The sequence below is a fragment of the Dreissena polymorpha genome, chromosome 11 (genome assembly GCF_020536995.1).
Source record: "Dreissena polymorpha isolate Duluth1 chromosome 11, UMN_Dpol_1.0, whole genome shotgun sequence".
Classification (NCBI taxonomy): Eukaryota; Metazoa; Mollusca; class Bivalvia; order Myida; family Dreissenidae; genus Dreissena; species Dreissena polymorpha.
In genome coordinates, this window is record NC_068365.1 from 42,391,154 (window position 1) to 42,408,072 (window position 16,919).

A 16,919-nucleotide genomic window follows, 5' to 3' on the forward strand; every position below is an offset into this window, starting at 1 on the left:
TTCTGCAAAACATTGTTTGAACTGACAAAGTATTGACATCAGTGTTAAGCGATGACGTGATTAAAATTTCAAAATGCAGTTATTTGTTAAGATGATTATTTCGATTTCGAATAATAGCATATTTATTATATCATTAGTGTTCCCCTCTAAATATCGACTTATTAATAGCTTTAAACCTATTACTTAAAAATCAAAATCACGTGCATTTGTGTGAGAATGACGATGTGTTATATACATTTAGTTCTGTCCTCATGGTCAATATTGACGTTGTAAAATGAAAATACAAATTTGATACTGTCTTTGAAGTTGAACAAACTATTCAAGTATGTTAACTTCTCGACTTAAACTGTATTTAGTGTAATTGAACTGCATTTCGAAATCGTTGTGAAGTTATCGTTTTAAATGTTCGATGAAGAAAGAGCGAAACACATCAACACATCCGTTCATTTAAAGAAAAAGGCAGCTTTGTTTTCGTTTGTTCTATATAAATGTAGATTGATGGTATAAGTATAACTGCTGTTAAGTAGCCATGTGTTACAACAATAGGATATAACATTAAAAATTATACTCTTCTTGTATGTTTGACATACAATTAACATAATGATACTTATATTCTCAACTGATCATTGATATACAATAAACCTATAAAAACATGCTGGCTTTGTATATAAATCAAATATGGTATTACAATTATACAGAGCTGTAAAATAAAACAACGCAATATATTAATACTTTAATAATTATACATTTCCCTTTTCCCTAAAGCATTTGCTAAAGCTAATACAATAAAATTGGAATATATGGCTCAAGGCACAACTTTAAATAATTTGCATAATTTAAATTGCAAACATACAATATAAAATCAAATCAAGTAAATATATCATAAATTCTAATTAAACAAATTTTTCCACAAATGTTCGATTTATTAATAAAGCAATGTCAAGCTCATGAAAACTACATTCTCATGCATCATTGAATTAAAAAAAACAACAACATTGTATATATCTACGAAAGAAATATTTAAGTACAATTATAATGTACTTTGTTCTGTGTTTGGAAGTAAAATTGTGGTAAGTCGTGAAGTTTGTCGTAAATTAGTAAATTACTAAATAATTGAGAATCATCAGCTTTTTTCACCACTATTCGTAGACATAAGTATGCATATTTTTCAAAGTTGCAATACTTAAACGCTTTTGATTGCATATTTAAATTCTCTTTTAACGAATGATTTAATCAAACAAATTGCTGAATATACGAAAATGTGAATAAAGCTTAATGGAAAATGATTCTTTTTACTAAATGTATAATCATGACTGTAAACCTGATTAAGAAAGAAAATCGCGATTATGTACGTAGTTCTTCATGGTGTATTGTACATAATACAAGTACATCATAGTATAACTGCAAAGTTTTAAGCAATACAGTTTTTATCGTTCATTGATGTAACGTGATTAATAATAGAGAATAAATGGCAGGTATCGGGCTCACAAGCTTTCTTTAACTCTTTGAAATAACTTGACTTTTATAAAATTATGTATACATTAAAAATAGAAAACAAACGCAATAAAACATTATTAAGAAACTAACAAATACATGCTTGACAATTTAATTAATGTTATCACTGGTCTTTTTCTCAAAAAGATTTATGTATATTTAACAGACTTATCTAAGCGTATTTGATAGGTGTGCATAAATAATCTAGTATAGTGAAATAGTGATTAAAATATCAATATAATTGATTTATCGCAGCATTAATGACAATTTAAGCTGGAACAAGCTGGTACAACATTCAAAGAATTCGATTAATAGTGAACATAGATAAGCTTGTAATTAAAACATCTTATATTTTATATCACGCAAATGTAAACCGAAACATGTTTATTCATCATTAAAAAACTATTAAAATTGCTGCGCCGCTGTTCATTCTAAAATGCTCACTTCGTTTAACCAAAACAATTGCATCCCGCCATCCATAGCTTGTCTGTAACCAACAAAAAACATTGAAGCTTAAAGATCAAGATGAACCAGTACTTCACAGCATTGTGCATGAGATTTAAATATAACCCTTAAAGCAATAAAACACATGACTTGAAGAGAATTCAAAGCAAAAATAAACTCAGACCTTCGAAAACTTAAAACAATTAGACATTTACGACTACTTTAAACAAATAATGTTTATATATACCTCCAGATATGTTTGCATATGTAAACAGTTAGGGCATCGTCTTCCAGGACACAAGTAGTGTCTTACTGCCATCGGCCATTTTATCTTTAGAACCTTGAGCAATTCCTTTTCCAAGCATCGGTCCGTCTCGGTGTAGGTATATAATCGGCCAGACGAAGTAGTCCACGTACGGTCCACGGGATGTGTATTCTTTAAATTTGTCTTTATCAAAGATGGGCCTCTCTACTTTCTTCAGTTCTTCAGTTGGCAAATCATGTGAATTCCCCGTTGCAGCTGTAGTACGATTGCCATTGACGTCGTTTTTATTTTGCTGGATCTTTTCAATACGATTATCATTAAAACTGACCCCTGTATGAGTCGATTGTGGATCTGAAAGCAATGGAGTTTGAGAGTCATGTGTATTCTCCATTGAACAATGATGTGGCCAAGATACAGGTACTGTATCAGACATATCTTCCAGTGGGCCATCTTTCATATCTGATATGTATTCACCTTCTTTCTGATCACCGTCTATATCTCGCTCTGCACATTGCTGAAGATCAAACTTTACATCAGACGCACCTGCCAATGATCCGTCCTTTGTGTTTGATAAATATGAATCGTTTATCTGACCATAAACTACATCGTCCTCGACGGCTTGATGTTGACTAGACCCTTTTTCACACGTACCTTCAACTGATATATCTTGTAACTTAAAAATGAAATGTTCACCTGTTTGTGAATCTTGGTCTGGGTTAGTACCTGTAGGGCTGTCTAACGCTTGAGTCCGCGCAATGTCGGTAACAGCATAACATTCAGTCGGATCAATTGTATTTGCGGTCATGGCGTTGTTACCTGTGTATTCTGACTCCTCAATACGCTTAACATCAAAACTGCCCTCTGTTTCTGTAAACTTTTCAGCAGAGGTAAGCGGTTCAGGAGGCCAACCAGTATGTCCTTCTGCATTATGATTCTGACCTGACTCTTCATTTGACAACCCTTCCCAGGTTCCATCTTTTGTATCGCATGTCTCATCCTCAACTACATCTACCTTTGATGCATTGCCATTTTCCTTGTGTTGATGTGCTTCGTTTTCTTTCACTTTTAGTGATAGACCTACCATTTGCTGACATAAGCCATCTATAAAATTGGATAGAGTAGTTTGTGTGCTCTCAGGTAATTCAATATTGTCATTTTCATCTGTTGGTGCATCTAGATTTGGGTCAGTATATGTTGGGCTGTTTGCCACTTGACTTTGTGAACTGTCAGTACCAAAATTACATTCATAGTTAATCGAAACTATTTTGGTTTTGTTTCCGAAGTGATTTCTTGTTTCCACTGGCTCCCCAATACGTTGAACATTAAGACTAGTCTCTTTTTCGGTCAACTTTGCATCCGAATTCTGCGGTGCTTTAGGACCGCCAGAATGTCCGTCTGCATTATGACGTTGTTCTGACAATGCAAAAGAGATGTTGCTCATGGGTCCATCTTTTGAACCGTTCTCCGATTGCGGTTTGTCGTTTCGCACCTCGACTGTTTGTACATCATATTGGGTATCAGTGTCATTTATTTTATTTGATAGCATTTCTGGTGTGCTGTCTGTTGGTTCAAAGTTGACATTAACATCAGGTGAAGCATCAAGGCATGGTTCCATTTTTGACAGATTGTTTGACTCTTGACCATGTTCTTTGCTTGTATCGGCTGGATAAATTTTTTCCTCAACATCGTTCTCTAGGTATAAACTGGATGATGCATTTGTTTGGGTTTCATGAACGACGCTAAGATTGGACTTTGGATTCATACCGTCATCTCGGACAGGGGTGCTAAATATACAATCCATATTATCAGCATTATGTTTAATTTGATTTGAGAATATATTGTCAACTTTTCCTGCTTCATGGTCGTTCATTTGAGTCGCAATTAGATGAGCCTCATCAATCGTGTTACTTGTACTCTTCTTTTCTTTATCATTATTTAACTCTTCTGGAGATAGACAATCGTTAGGGGAACTGTGTAGAACAGTGTCTCTAAGATATGGGCGTTCAGAAAAACGTTGCCAACCAGGGCATTCTATGACGACAGGGGGATCATTCGCAGTCATCAGTAGTGCTAGTCGTACGCAAGTAGAAATAAAATTTCGCAAAGGATCGGATGTAATCAGCTTATCTAGATGTTCAGTATTACAAACTTTTAGTAGGTACCCTGTGTATTTCTGTAAGTATACAATACCCAAATATGAACGTTAAGACAAAGCGAACATAAAATACAATAATTCTTTATACCATATTGAGATGTGTTGTTTATTTATATGCTCTAACAAGTTTTAAAGTGAAATACGGAGATATATTTGGGAGAGTTCATAGTTCGAAAAGTAATATTATTCGAATCCCAAACATTTCATATTATGATTGAGGGCTATTCAATTCTATAGTTACAACTTTTCCCATTCGAATACTGTCTCGCGGAAACGGCATTATATCGTTATAAACAACTATTAGTTTGCTAGTACTTAATTTTCCAATGCAAAAAAAATTGGATCCCTAACAGGAATATATTGGGCGGTACAAATGAAGACTACCCATAAAATCTGTTCAAAAGATATGGAATAATGGTGTGTATTGCATTTTAAGAAAATATTCATTATGATTGTTTGATCATACGTTCATTATTACCTGTTGAATGTCCTCAACACGGCCTATGACTTTCTGTTTTCGCACATCTTTGAGAGTCTTTGATATTTGTTGAGCAGTCGTAACATCCTAATATATATATAATATATACAGTAAAACATCTAACAGATGAAGCATACAGTATATAGCGAAACATTTATCGATTGACAGCCTACACATGGTTTTATGTAAAATGTTTATATTGTTTTTACTTATGCGTTGAATGGAAAATGTTCAGGTAACTATCATTAACACAAAAATGTTACCTTGTCTATGAACCAATTTTCAGCAAAAGTCCACACTTCTACGAGCTGTTGGTCACAAAACTGATACGACTCCTATTGACCGAACATATATTAGTACGTGTAATAAACAAAGTACATCATGCTTTACGTTAACAATTATATAATAATAAACTATTATTTGTATTCAATAATTAAGCAAGTTGCTTGCTATAATCCTCGTCATTGTTACGAATATGTAAAATTAAATTTCTATCCAGGTTAACCTGTTATTTACATAAAATAGCGAAGCATCTAAAACATACATATCATACGTACTTATTGCTTCAATTTATCAACCGTCGATATGAATTTCAATCAAATTTAACTACAACAGAACAACGAAGTATAGACAGTATTTTCTATAAAATTATTATTACTGTACAACAGAATTGGAGTATTTGAATGAAATTACAAATCAATAACAGAAAGAAGAACAAAAACAACACTACCATGACAATGTCCAACAGAATGCTTATGGCATGTCTCTCTTCAAAATTATTCTGCAGTGCATCAAATGCGTCTGTCCATTCGTTGTCATAGAGCTCAGAGAACTGTTCCCCGAGTTTAGTGGGTCTGAACTGGTCACTTAGGTCAGCAATATTGGGGTTGTTGTCCCGAAGTTTTACCGACATCATTGCACTTAACCTGTAGAAGATCAACGAGTCAAATATTAAAGAACCAAAAGGCACAGTTGTACACTTTGAAAAGAGCTTACATATTAACTTGTTTGTTTTGAGTTTTTATTCAAATAACGATTCAGTCGGATTTACGGTGGGTTACGTTATGGAACGTATACCGTAGGTGACATACTTGGTGAGCAGATAACGCAACATGTTAAGGATTGTTCAAATACAAACCTTCGCAATGCATCTTTCTTTTCCTCTTCTAAGTTTTTGTTTTTCGTCATTAACCTTTCGATTTGATTATGTTTCTCAGACACGATAGTATTGTAATGTTGCGTTTCGGTTTCCATCTTCGATATGCGTTTTTTTAATTGTGCAATGTCTTGTTCTAGCTCGATATTCTGTTCGTTGAGGTTCTTAATGGTTTCGTTGCTTTTAGTGATAGAAGCACCACTTTCCTTTAATGTAATTTCTATACGTTGTATTTGTTTATCTTTTTCAGATAACATGTGTTGGTACTTATCCTCTTTTTCTTTAAGTTCTTTCGCAAGTTTTGAGCTTAGTTCTGTAAGTTCTGCATTTTTCGTCGTACATTTCGTACATTCGTTCTCCAATGATGTTATTTGATCATTTTGCTCTTTTATTTTATCAGTAAGTGCGCTTTTATTTGTTTCCAAATTATCTATGAAGTTTTCTTTCGTTGTTTTAATTTGTTCATACTTCTCTTCTTCATGCTTAAGCTTCTTTTCCAGGTCTTCATTGAGTTTGGTAAGTTGTGCGATATGGTTTTGTTGTGAATTAACAGTTGCGTCTATTTGAGTCTCATTTTTACTGTGTTCCTTGTTTTGTTGCAGAAGTTCGGCGGCTCTGTTTTCAAAACTTTCCTTTGTCATCTGATCTTGGTCATCGACGCGTTGATGTTTGGAAGATGATGCATTGGTATTCTTTATATTGTTTAATCTTGTGACATCGCCTTTTTGTTGGAAAAAAGGTATCCTTTTAAATATAAAAGGTAAAAGTTATACATTATACACGAAGTATTAAAAGAATGAATACAAAGTGTTCAATAGAGATTTTGAATTTAAATCGGTTAGAGATCTAAACAAACGACCACAGAAAAACGCATAACAAAATAAATACTGATATGACTGTGATAAGCACTATATCCCTCAATCAACAAATAAAGTTATGCAAATATGAATATGCATTAACAAATATAAACATAAGTTCAGGACTTAGTAAAAATGAATTGTTGGTTATTACTTTAGCTTGTGTAATCTTTAAAATATATTTTTAAATAGAAGTTTTTTTAACAATATTAGTTATAATGATGTTCTCGGTGTTAGTTAATATTTACTTTGAACGAAATTGCGTGACAAGTGTGGGTTTTATCAATAAAACACATTGTAAAGTGTATATGTTCATGAACAATGTTTGATGAAGAAACTCGCTTCTATTAATAAAAATAGAAACAATCAAAATCAATAATAAAACACTCGTAGAATTAAACACGACAACAAAATGTATACCATTGAAAGATGAACAGCAAACGTTTAACTATGACACTCCATATAGTTTCTGGAATAGAAAAAATACTTGACATATGTATGTTTTTAGTTTCAAATGTTCGCAAATCTGTGAGATGATCGACTAAGAATGTTATGAATTCTAACACGGCACGTGACTTGTTTTCTATAGACAAAGAAGGAAATCAAGCGTGGGTTATTCTGCAATAACTTATGGGCGGAGCTTAATGTTGCGAAAATAGTTCCGAATAAATAAAGAAAATATTGCAGTAAAATGCACGTGCTAAAACCCGCTCAAAAAGAAATGTAATAAATGTAGCATGTATATAAGTGTAATGAAACAACTAATTGTATATTTGGTGATTATTGGCATAACCACGCCTACAAAGAATGTTATTTGTTAGGAAACGTAATTCAGAAAACATTTATAGCATGTCAGCTTTTCAGTAGCATCAATAAACGTGACGTCATTAAGTTTCGACGATTGTTGTTTTCAATGAAAGTGAGGTCATTTGCAAAATATTTGTAAATGAAAACGACGTCATATGTTTGTACAATTCAATGACGTCACTAAATAGTGAACTTTGTACTAAGAAGGGCGGAGTATTGAAAAATATAGTTCACGTCCTAAAACTTGAACCAAATCAATTAGAATCGTGTTAGAATCGAAATAATATTTTTCTATGATGGTTAGTTGTCGAATAACCCACAGTAAGTTGTATAGATGCGTGTTATCAAATCACTCGTGCTTCGCACTCGTGATTTAATTCCTACGCATCTATACTCCTTACTGTGGGTTATTCGACAACAAACCATGATAACAAAATATTATTTCTTAAACATACTCATATTTGTGTATCTAAAAATGACTTTGCCTCAAGACAAACTGCCGATACGTTTGCTTTTTTGAAATACATGTGTGAAAATTATAGATGTTTGGTTCGTTTAAAAGCTTTTACTAGAGATCTAATTAAGTATCGGGGATGGCTAGTGCATTCCGCGAAAATGCACATTTCAACGGAATAATATAACATACGTTATATTTCTTTAATGTGATCAACTACTGCAATTCCATTCTTGAAAAGTTGTGTCGCTTTATATTATCTGATTTGACTAGCAATGTCATAGTATTGCTTCGCTTTTAGGTTAAAGGGTCGCTCTGAAAAGCTTTGCTAAATACTTCTATATTTTACTCCCATCCAACTTCTTAGGTATTAAACCGATGTTTATTAGCGCCTTTCTGGTGAGGCTATGCATTCCTTAAGGCGGCATAAAACACAATAAACAGCATCAATCAGCAACATGTATGAAGCTAAAACATAGCTTGTTTGCCGAGCTAAATTGATTTAAATTGAAAGCTTTAATAATTGACATACATCCACGTACACTGTAATTGCAACTATTGGTCTATTTGAAATTACAATTAACGCAATTTAAATATTAATTGACACTAACGCTTTCGTAAAGCAGTTGCTTTATAATTATTTAAAACTCGCCCAACCAATTCAAGACACAATATGATAATCTTATGTTTTTCAATGTTGTGAACAAGATTTCAACTCAATATTCAAACAGTGAATATGTTTACTTAGTGTTTCTGAAGTAAGCGAGTTCTTACATCAATTTTTTTCTTTTACCTGTGATATTTAGCTATGTTGTCAGTTTGTATATGTCTTTAAAATGAATAAATATAGTGATGTACGATACATATTTCGACTTTCCGATTGGTTTAACAAACCAAGTATCAAAGTAAGCGGAATCGAAAGTACTCAAATCTTAAATCTTGTAATTTAATCCACAAAAACTGTTTATATAACTGATGTTTATAATGACTAGCGACAGTTGTGTGTGTTTGTTTGACGCTTTTTGGGTCCATTCCTCTTTTAATTAAATATAAATGGTCAATTTCACCAACACGTTGTATGTTATAACAATACTTCTCAGAATAGTTATTATATTATACGTTGATATGTATTTATTTTCAATCTACTCTTTCTTTTCTACACATCTAACCAAATATACTCACATACTTGTTCAGCCGTTGTCTCTTCTGTGCTTTCCAGTTTCTTTATTAAACTTACTTCCGTTTCATTTCATTCGAAGGGGCAGTTTCGTAGATAAGCATTATCATAATGAACTTACATGCTATGTTTAACCAAATATACTCACCAACTTGTTCAGCCGTTGTCTCTTCTTTGTTTTCCGATTTCACCCATCGATTGTTATCGCTTTTCTTTTTTTTATTCTTATCCCTGTGTTTCGACATTGTCTCAATTTTAATGAAAAGTAAATCGCACAACGATTTCCGTAAATCGAAAGTAAAAGCAAATTGATAAATAACGATATCGCGGTTATACACTGTACACAGAAGATAATTATTATGGCTGTTTACCTGTTTACAGTGGCGTAGCCCATGGCGCGTTGGGCAAAAAATCCACTTGAATCATTTAAGTTGTATACGAAGGATATTGCATTGGATGTAAGTTTGTGCTCGAGCATTTACAACCCTTTACTGTGGTTTTGATGCGAATACAATGTTTATTTTATCACGGCACACATTAATTCATTATTGTGTCTATATAAAACTCAACGAGCAAACCGATTGCAAATAACTAGAAAGGACCTGTGTATTAACTGGAAAATTATACTGTGCGTTTTTATAAATATGTTACAGCGAAAAACGAAGAAATACAAATATGTTTCGTGGCCCACAGTTTTTACAAAAGCCCATATACGTCACATATATACTTGTAGACGTGGCTGTTCATTTATTGGGAGTGAACTAATGGGGTATTATGCGTTTCTTTACTACTGTGGTACTGTGTCACGATTTTAGCACTGTATATATATATATATATATATATATATATATATATATATATATATATATATATATATATATATATATATATATATATATGGTTGAGAAAAAATATTAAACACCAACGAATGAATCTTTCTAAAACACTGGATCCAAAACGGATGCAAGAACAGAAAGCAGTAATAATAGATTGGAGAAATATGCTGTTCAAACAGTGCTCATTACATATTTTATACATATGCCCTAGCGCTTTCGACTTTTCGTCTTCATCAGGGGCTTGTCAACACAGATATGGTTGTACATGCAATATTGGACAGTGGAAAGTTCTAAAAATAGATAATTCAAAATTGATTGATCGAAACTCACCGATAAAAACGTGCACTCGCCTAGAGCCGTGTCCGTATTGTTACAGGCTAATTGTAAATCACTACGAACATTCAATTAGCCTGTAACAATACGGACACGGCTCTAGGCGAGTGCACGTTTTTATCGGTGAGTTTCGATCAATCAATTTTGAATTATCTATTTTTAGAACTTTCCACTGTCCAATATTGCATGTACAACCATATCTGTGTTGACAAGCCCCTGATGAAGACGAAAAGTCGAAAGCGCTAGGGCATATGTATAAAATATGTAATTAGCACTGTTTGAACAGCATATTTCTCCAATCTATATATATATATATATATATATATATATATATATATATATATATATATATATATATATATATATATATATATTTACCGTTTTATATATGACCAATACAAATGCCGGTCGCTCCCACCACACCGGACCAGTTAATGATACATATTAAGGACATTTACAATAATATTAAATTTGCACGACGTGTATGGACAATTCTATTTTTGTTGAAACTATTCAAATAAACGCTGAAAATTCGCAATGTTCACAGGAGGAAGAATTCTGATTTCCGATTAAAGTTACGGTAACATATCGATTATTTATATTTTTATGAATTGGTATTCGTTATGATTCATGTTTGTTAACGATGATTAAATAAACTAAGCACTCTTTGTGTCCCCCTTGAATCGGACCGGTGTGTCGACTGCTTTTATAGTTACTAGGAAGACAATGACGCCCTTGGAACACAGCGAACGCCACTTGTGGCATCGACTCATTTAAATATACCTACTTTAAGGTATAGCTTGAGATTCTTCTTGGCGTCTTATACTAAAGTACGTAATAAGATTTATCTGGGATTTTTATTGAGAAGCACATGTGTCCATAAATTGCCAATGAGCCGTTCGAATCTCTATGACGAACCAGATGCATTTATGGGTTTTTGTCAATGGCATGTATGGCAATCCTATAACAGGTTTATTTCAAGAGCTTGTGTTGGCTACCCTGAAACGATTATGAAGCGCAAATTTAAAGTCAATTGTTAAGCTTTTGAGTTCTTGTATTTCTGTGTTTTATAAGTTAACAATTCGTTTCTATTATATTTGATGTCCTTGTAAATAACGGCATAAAGGAAAGGTGTTTGCCACTAGCAGACCAAAATAAACCCATGTGTGTCTTCCTTGGTCGAACGTATTCACGTTGCAAACGTCTCCGAATGTTCAGTGTACGTAGTGCATTAAAGCTACGTTCACAAGAACAAAAACTAACGTGCAAGTTGTTTAACCCAAACACAGATATACCGTTAATAAATTTAACGAAATATACGATGCTTGCCGTGGAACAGTATCTTACATGTGTTAAAATGACACTCTTTATGGACTTCAAATAAATATTAATATGATTTCCGGATATACAACATATAATACACTGTCAAACAAGAGACATTGTAATGTAGGAGGCGACACAAGTGCGTCAGATAACCTAAATTTCTTTGATCTACATAGTCGATCTTGAACATTGACATCTTTTTTATCGGACAAATATGCAATCTTAAGATAAATGTAAACATTTTACATCATTTTTTTAGTATTTGTAAGAATTAAGGTTTCTGATCGCAATCAATTAAATACAAATTTAGGTCGTGAAACTTGTAATTAATTTATGCATCATCATACCTGATCTTTAACCGGACGTTTTAAATCTTATGTGCTGTGTAGCCAAACGTTTGGCTTTCAAGTTTTACCAAGATTTCAATAAGTGCTACCACACATAATATATACCAACATGTTTTTTTTCAAGCTGCCTTGCTTCATGATTAGACAATATAAAATATCAGTAATGTAGCCATGATTGAAATGTTGTAACAAACCATACACAAGCAGCTATAATTTACAAAGTCCTCGAATGGATCCAGGGCCGGCCTCGAATCTTGTATATGGGGTTTTAAATGTACATGTAATTATGACATATCAATTAAACCATATACGCGACTTGGAGTCTGGTACGAAACAAAACACTCAGTATTTTAAATGCCAAAGTCGAAAGGAAATAGTGAAAGTCAAGAGGGATAAGTTATATTCGGCAATTTCATATATACATTTAAGAACTGAAAATCGATCATATTCACATATCCTGCTAGACGAGTCTAGGTAGAGATTCATGCAATTATAAGGTCATCGATTTCTAGCAACCCGATTTTTTGATTGGTAGATATCCTGCGTTCAAGGCTCATACGTAGCATTAATTTCTACCGAAGTGTAATTCCTTCGATGACAGGGGTAGTAATGTGTTGTTTAAAAAAATACGCTTCTTTGATATCAAGCTACATATAGTATAGACGTATATAAAGACGAATTCTTCACACTTTAACCAACCAATATTCCTAATCAAATATATAACGTCCTAATTTATTATTTTTCAAACAGAAATCTGATTGAGAAGGAATCGCAGTATAACAGCGCTTGTTGGATATACAAACAATGCCGAATTACGAATATATCGTGTATTACTTTAATAATATTGCACAGTTTCGCCTTTAATTAATCATTTTATATTTAATGCAAATGTTATATCTTCGATATCGTTTATAATTTATTGTCTTTGATGTCATTGAAGTGAAGTTCTATTTATTTATAGTTTATTGCCAACATAGAACTATGTTGCATGTACACACACAAACAATAAAATGCATTTTCATTAAGGCGGTGTTCATCATCTACCAGACCACAATTTGGGGATTGGTACGTACGAATGAAATATAAAGGCCTTTGAAAATAATGATTCCTCTTAATTACGGCATATCTCAGCTGAAAGATAACAATAATGCAAACATTAGTTCGTGTCTGAAACGACTTAACCTGAACAAAAAATATGCAGTTGCCTTGGAAATTATATTTTCCATTGAAAATAAATTGTGTGTTGTGTTTATGTAAGACTTTACTTATAATAGTCTAGTTAAAAACTATTCACGACCGTCATTCGGTTTAATATTTGCATAGTTAGCAAGTAACTATAAAGGGTTCAATTTTTTAAGATATCGAACACGGTGTCCTTGTATCCGATCTCTGTCTCTATCTCATACTGCCACTTCAGCAAACAATAGATCCCGAAGAAAAATAGGTGCATGTACTTCTATTCTTTATCATTGCCTGAGAACTGTCAACAAATACAGCGCACATTGGTATAGATGTATATTTGATCTTTTCATATATTTGTATTAGTTTAGATTATTATGTTTGCAGCCTTTAAGTAAGTGAAACTTATGAGTCGAAACTTATTGTGTATGGGTCCAATACGTGCAGGATATAATGGGATCTATGTGCAATCAAAATATGAATCAGAATGAATTCACAAGTTAACCCATGTAATTCAGTTTGCCAAATTCCATTTCACACTAAAAGGGTTTCTTAATCACGACAAACATTGCAGGCAATAGGACTTATGTAGTTTGGTCAACTTGGTTTCCACATGGGTCGCATTTACAAGACGTCCGTACCATAAATGTTTACACTATCACGTTTAGCCTCAAATGGGGCCCGAAGGAAAGCCATATTTGAACCTACATGAGTGTCCCATATAGTACCCACATGGATACACATGGAAAACACGTCTGCTACATTGCAAACCTGTTATAGATATATTGTTTATTTGTTTGACCTCAAAACCGATGCTTGCATTCCTGATATCCGTGATAATAACTTTTTTTTTGGAATTGCTTCCCCAACATATGATGTATAGGAAAGGTGACTAATGTTAACAAATCTATAATGATAAACTATTGTGAGCTCTTTCACGTGTTTTTCATGATGGTGCTTTTTGAATATTGTAAATACAAATTACACAAAACATCTTGACACACACAAGAGCAGTATCATTTGTCTGCATCAATAATAAATATCCCTAGGGGTATCTTACAATAGTTACGATGCCTTCCTATTAATAAGGTTTGTTATAAATAAAATGCCTAGTTCGAGCATATACCTTTCGCGACTATTTAAAGGGACCGCCAACCAGATGGAAGGAAAATAGAAAACTTCTAAAATACCGTATTTTTTACAATTATTAGTTTATACTGATTAAAATATCACGACTGGTATATTACATTAATTGAAAAAAGTTGTTAAGTTTTCATATTTTCATATATTCGGTAATAAAATGTTGATGGGTATGTGTACACCAGGTAACTACCAGTTAACTATAAATAACGCAAGTAGATTGATCATTATCGTCACGTGGTAAACCCAGGAATTCAAATTGTGCATGCGTAGTGAATTGTTTTTCTTATATATAAAATGATCAATCTACTTGCGTTATTTATAGTATGTATATCGTTATTTCAATTATTTTCGCGTTGTACTTTCGATTTCACATCGCGAAATGTTATTACCGAATATACTGAAAATTATGAACTTTTTCTCAAGTTATGTAATATTCCAGTCGTGCTATTTTAATCTCGTCAATCTGGTTGACGGTCCCTTTAATAGTATGTCTGGTTTGTTGGTCAGATTATGATAAATCGGGTTCCCTTTAATAATGTGTCTGCTTTGTTGGTCAGGTGATGATAAATCGGGTGGTGGTGAAATAAGAATTTGTCAAGTTGTCCAACTTGACTGGATTTTTCTAGACAATGCAATACAAGCGGATATTGACGTCCCTGAGTAGCCTGTGCGGTATGTACATGCAAGTCTGTGACGACACCTTACGCACATATATTAAGCCCCGTTGTTATAGAGCGCGGATCATTTGTAGCGTGAGCGAGATGGAATGGGACTATTGCTAATAATCTGAACACGAGTAGATGAACACAACTAGTATGGCGCCGCCGGCTTCGATTTTGACAACAATAGGCTATTCATGTCGTAATTGGGAAACATTGATTTGAATCCATGTATGTGGTAAGAACACCACGTTTATATCGCACTAAATCTCAAATATTTGCCTTATTTACAGGTAAGGGTTTGCATTATTTCTGCAAAATAACAGTCCCTTTCAAGCGCATACCAGCAAATCGTTCTTATTCAAACAACCAAACATTAACGAAGTGATATCCAGCATTTAAAAGTACGTTATTTTCTGCTGAAAACCATAATCTCGTCGAACACTTGAAAATTTTATAATTAATCGACTGCCATGTCATATAAAAATTATGTTTGTTTAGAGTAAGTCTTTTGGCTTAACATGTCATTCCGATGATACCTCGTCCTGAAGCGGTTTGAAAGCGTGTCCACCTGTTTTCAGATACCATTTGTGCCACGCTCTGAAAAAATGTGGTTTAATGTAAGTGCGGAAACGTTCTTCCCAGATTTTCCTGTGCATTCTCCGCTTGCATTGTATGTGTTGTAGAAAGGAAGCGAAAAAACTTAGCGAAAATAGAGTTTAGGTGGATAGTGTCGTCTCTTATTAGCCTGTGCGAAATGCACATGCTAATCTGGGACGACACTTTACGCACACGCGTTAAAGCCCGTTTTATATATGTTAAAGGCATCATTAAATCTTCTCGCTAATTTATTTGAAAGAATATTGATAATGAAAAAAATAGTATAATGTTAAGACTACACAATATTTATATATGTACTATAATTAAGATTTGTTTGATTTCCGACCATCGAATGGAGTTCGAGACATATAGAATTCGCATTGTCCTCCCTTCCGTCTCTCCCGCTTCGCGAGTGAAGTAGAACTAGAAGAGTATAAGAACCTTACCATTTTAATTGGTAAATGTTACTTGCGCGGAGCATAACCTCAACGATAATAATTGTATTTACGTTTAGATGACATCAATTCTTGAGGATAAAATGGGGTTTAATTCCTTGAACACTATTGCGTTTGTATGTTTATATTTTAAAGCTCTTAATGCGAATAGAATGTATACTTTACGTTCGCGGGGAACAAAGCCTAGGATTCGTACTGAGGAAAAACCTTGTTTCGAAACACTAGGATTATAAATAACCATAATGTTTCGTTATGTAAGTGGACCACGTACGCAAATAGAGGACAAACAAATGAAATGAAGATAACAATTACAAAATTATCTCGTCAATAGTTTTCAAGTTATTGCCCAGTGGTTTATATTATTGTGCAAAGAATAACTAAATAATGTAATGTTCCTAAGCGAATCATAACTGAAAGATTATCTGAAAGGCGTAGACTTCATATCATTATAGAGGGCTGTGAAATGAAGCACTGATTTCAGTTACCTTAACCGTTCTTCAATTTAATTCCTTTTGGTATACATTGTATTTTGCAGAGCATTTTTCCGTAAAAATGAATGCGTTAAAAATAAAACCACATTGCTTATAGAGACTGTTGAAAGGAAGTATACTGTGAAAACAACAGCGAAATAAAGATTTCTCTCCAATAGTTTTGGAGTTATTGCTTACTTTGTTCTGACCAGCCTAAATTTAAAGAGTATTGTTACTTGGGAATTGCGCAATTTAAAATGGATGGCAGAGATTCCAATAATACATAA

At 33.3% G+C, this 16,919-nt stretch overlaps 1 protein-coding gene across 3 annotated transcripts; it reads right to left on the reverse strand.

The window, feature by feature from the left end:
- Nucleotides 1-718: 718 nt before the first annotated feature.
- On the reverse strand, nt 719-9,599 carry LOC127850700 (uncharacterized). Of its 3 annotated transcripts, none has more exons than XM_052383955.1 (8): nt 9,436-9,599; nt 7,270-7,318; nt 5,975-6,736; nt 5,567-5,762; nt 5,100-5,171; nt 4,837-4,923; nt 2,186-4,376; nt 719-1,981 (listed from the first exon to the last, which is right to left on the reverse strand). In XM_052383955.1, the coding sequence occupies exons 1-7, from the start codon at nt 9,530-9,532 to the stop codon at nt 2,214-2,216; spliced, it is 3,426 nt and encodes a 1,141-aa protein (XP_052239915.1). In that variant the 5' UTR covers nt 9,533-9,599; the 3' UTR covers nt 719-1,981; nt 2,186-2,213. The 3 variants fall into 3 exon arrangements, with proteins under 3 accessions (XP_052239915.1, XP_052239916.1, XP_052239917.1); XM_052383956.1 differs by lacking the exon at nt 9,436-9,599 and adding an exon at nt 9,293-9,384; XM_052383957.1 differs by lacking the exon at nt 9,436-9,599 and adding an exon at nt 9,297-9,315.
- Nucleotides 9,600-16,919: the final 7,320 nt, after the last annotated feature.

What these genes read in the sequence shown, in the direction of transcription:
- LOC127850700 (XM_052383955.1), bottom strand. Translation starts at nt 9,532, where the DNA reads ATGTCGAAACACAGGGATAAGAATAAAAAAAAGAAAAGCGATAACAAT. An exon ending in AAGAAAGATGCATTGCGAAG is followed by an intron (nt 5,763 to 5,974) that starts GTTTGTATTTGA and finishes GATCTTCTACAG; the next exon opens with GTTAAGTGCAATGATGTCGG. An exon ending in AAAATTGGTTCATAGACAAG is followed by an intron (nt 4,924 to 5,099) that starts GTAACATTTTTG and finishes TATATATATTAG; the next exon opens with GATGTTACGACTGCTCAACA.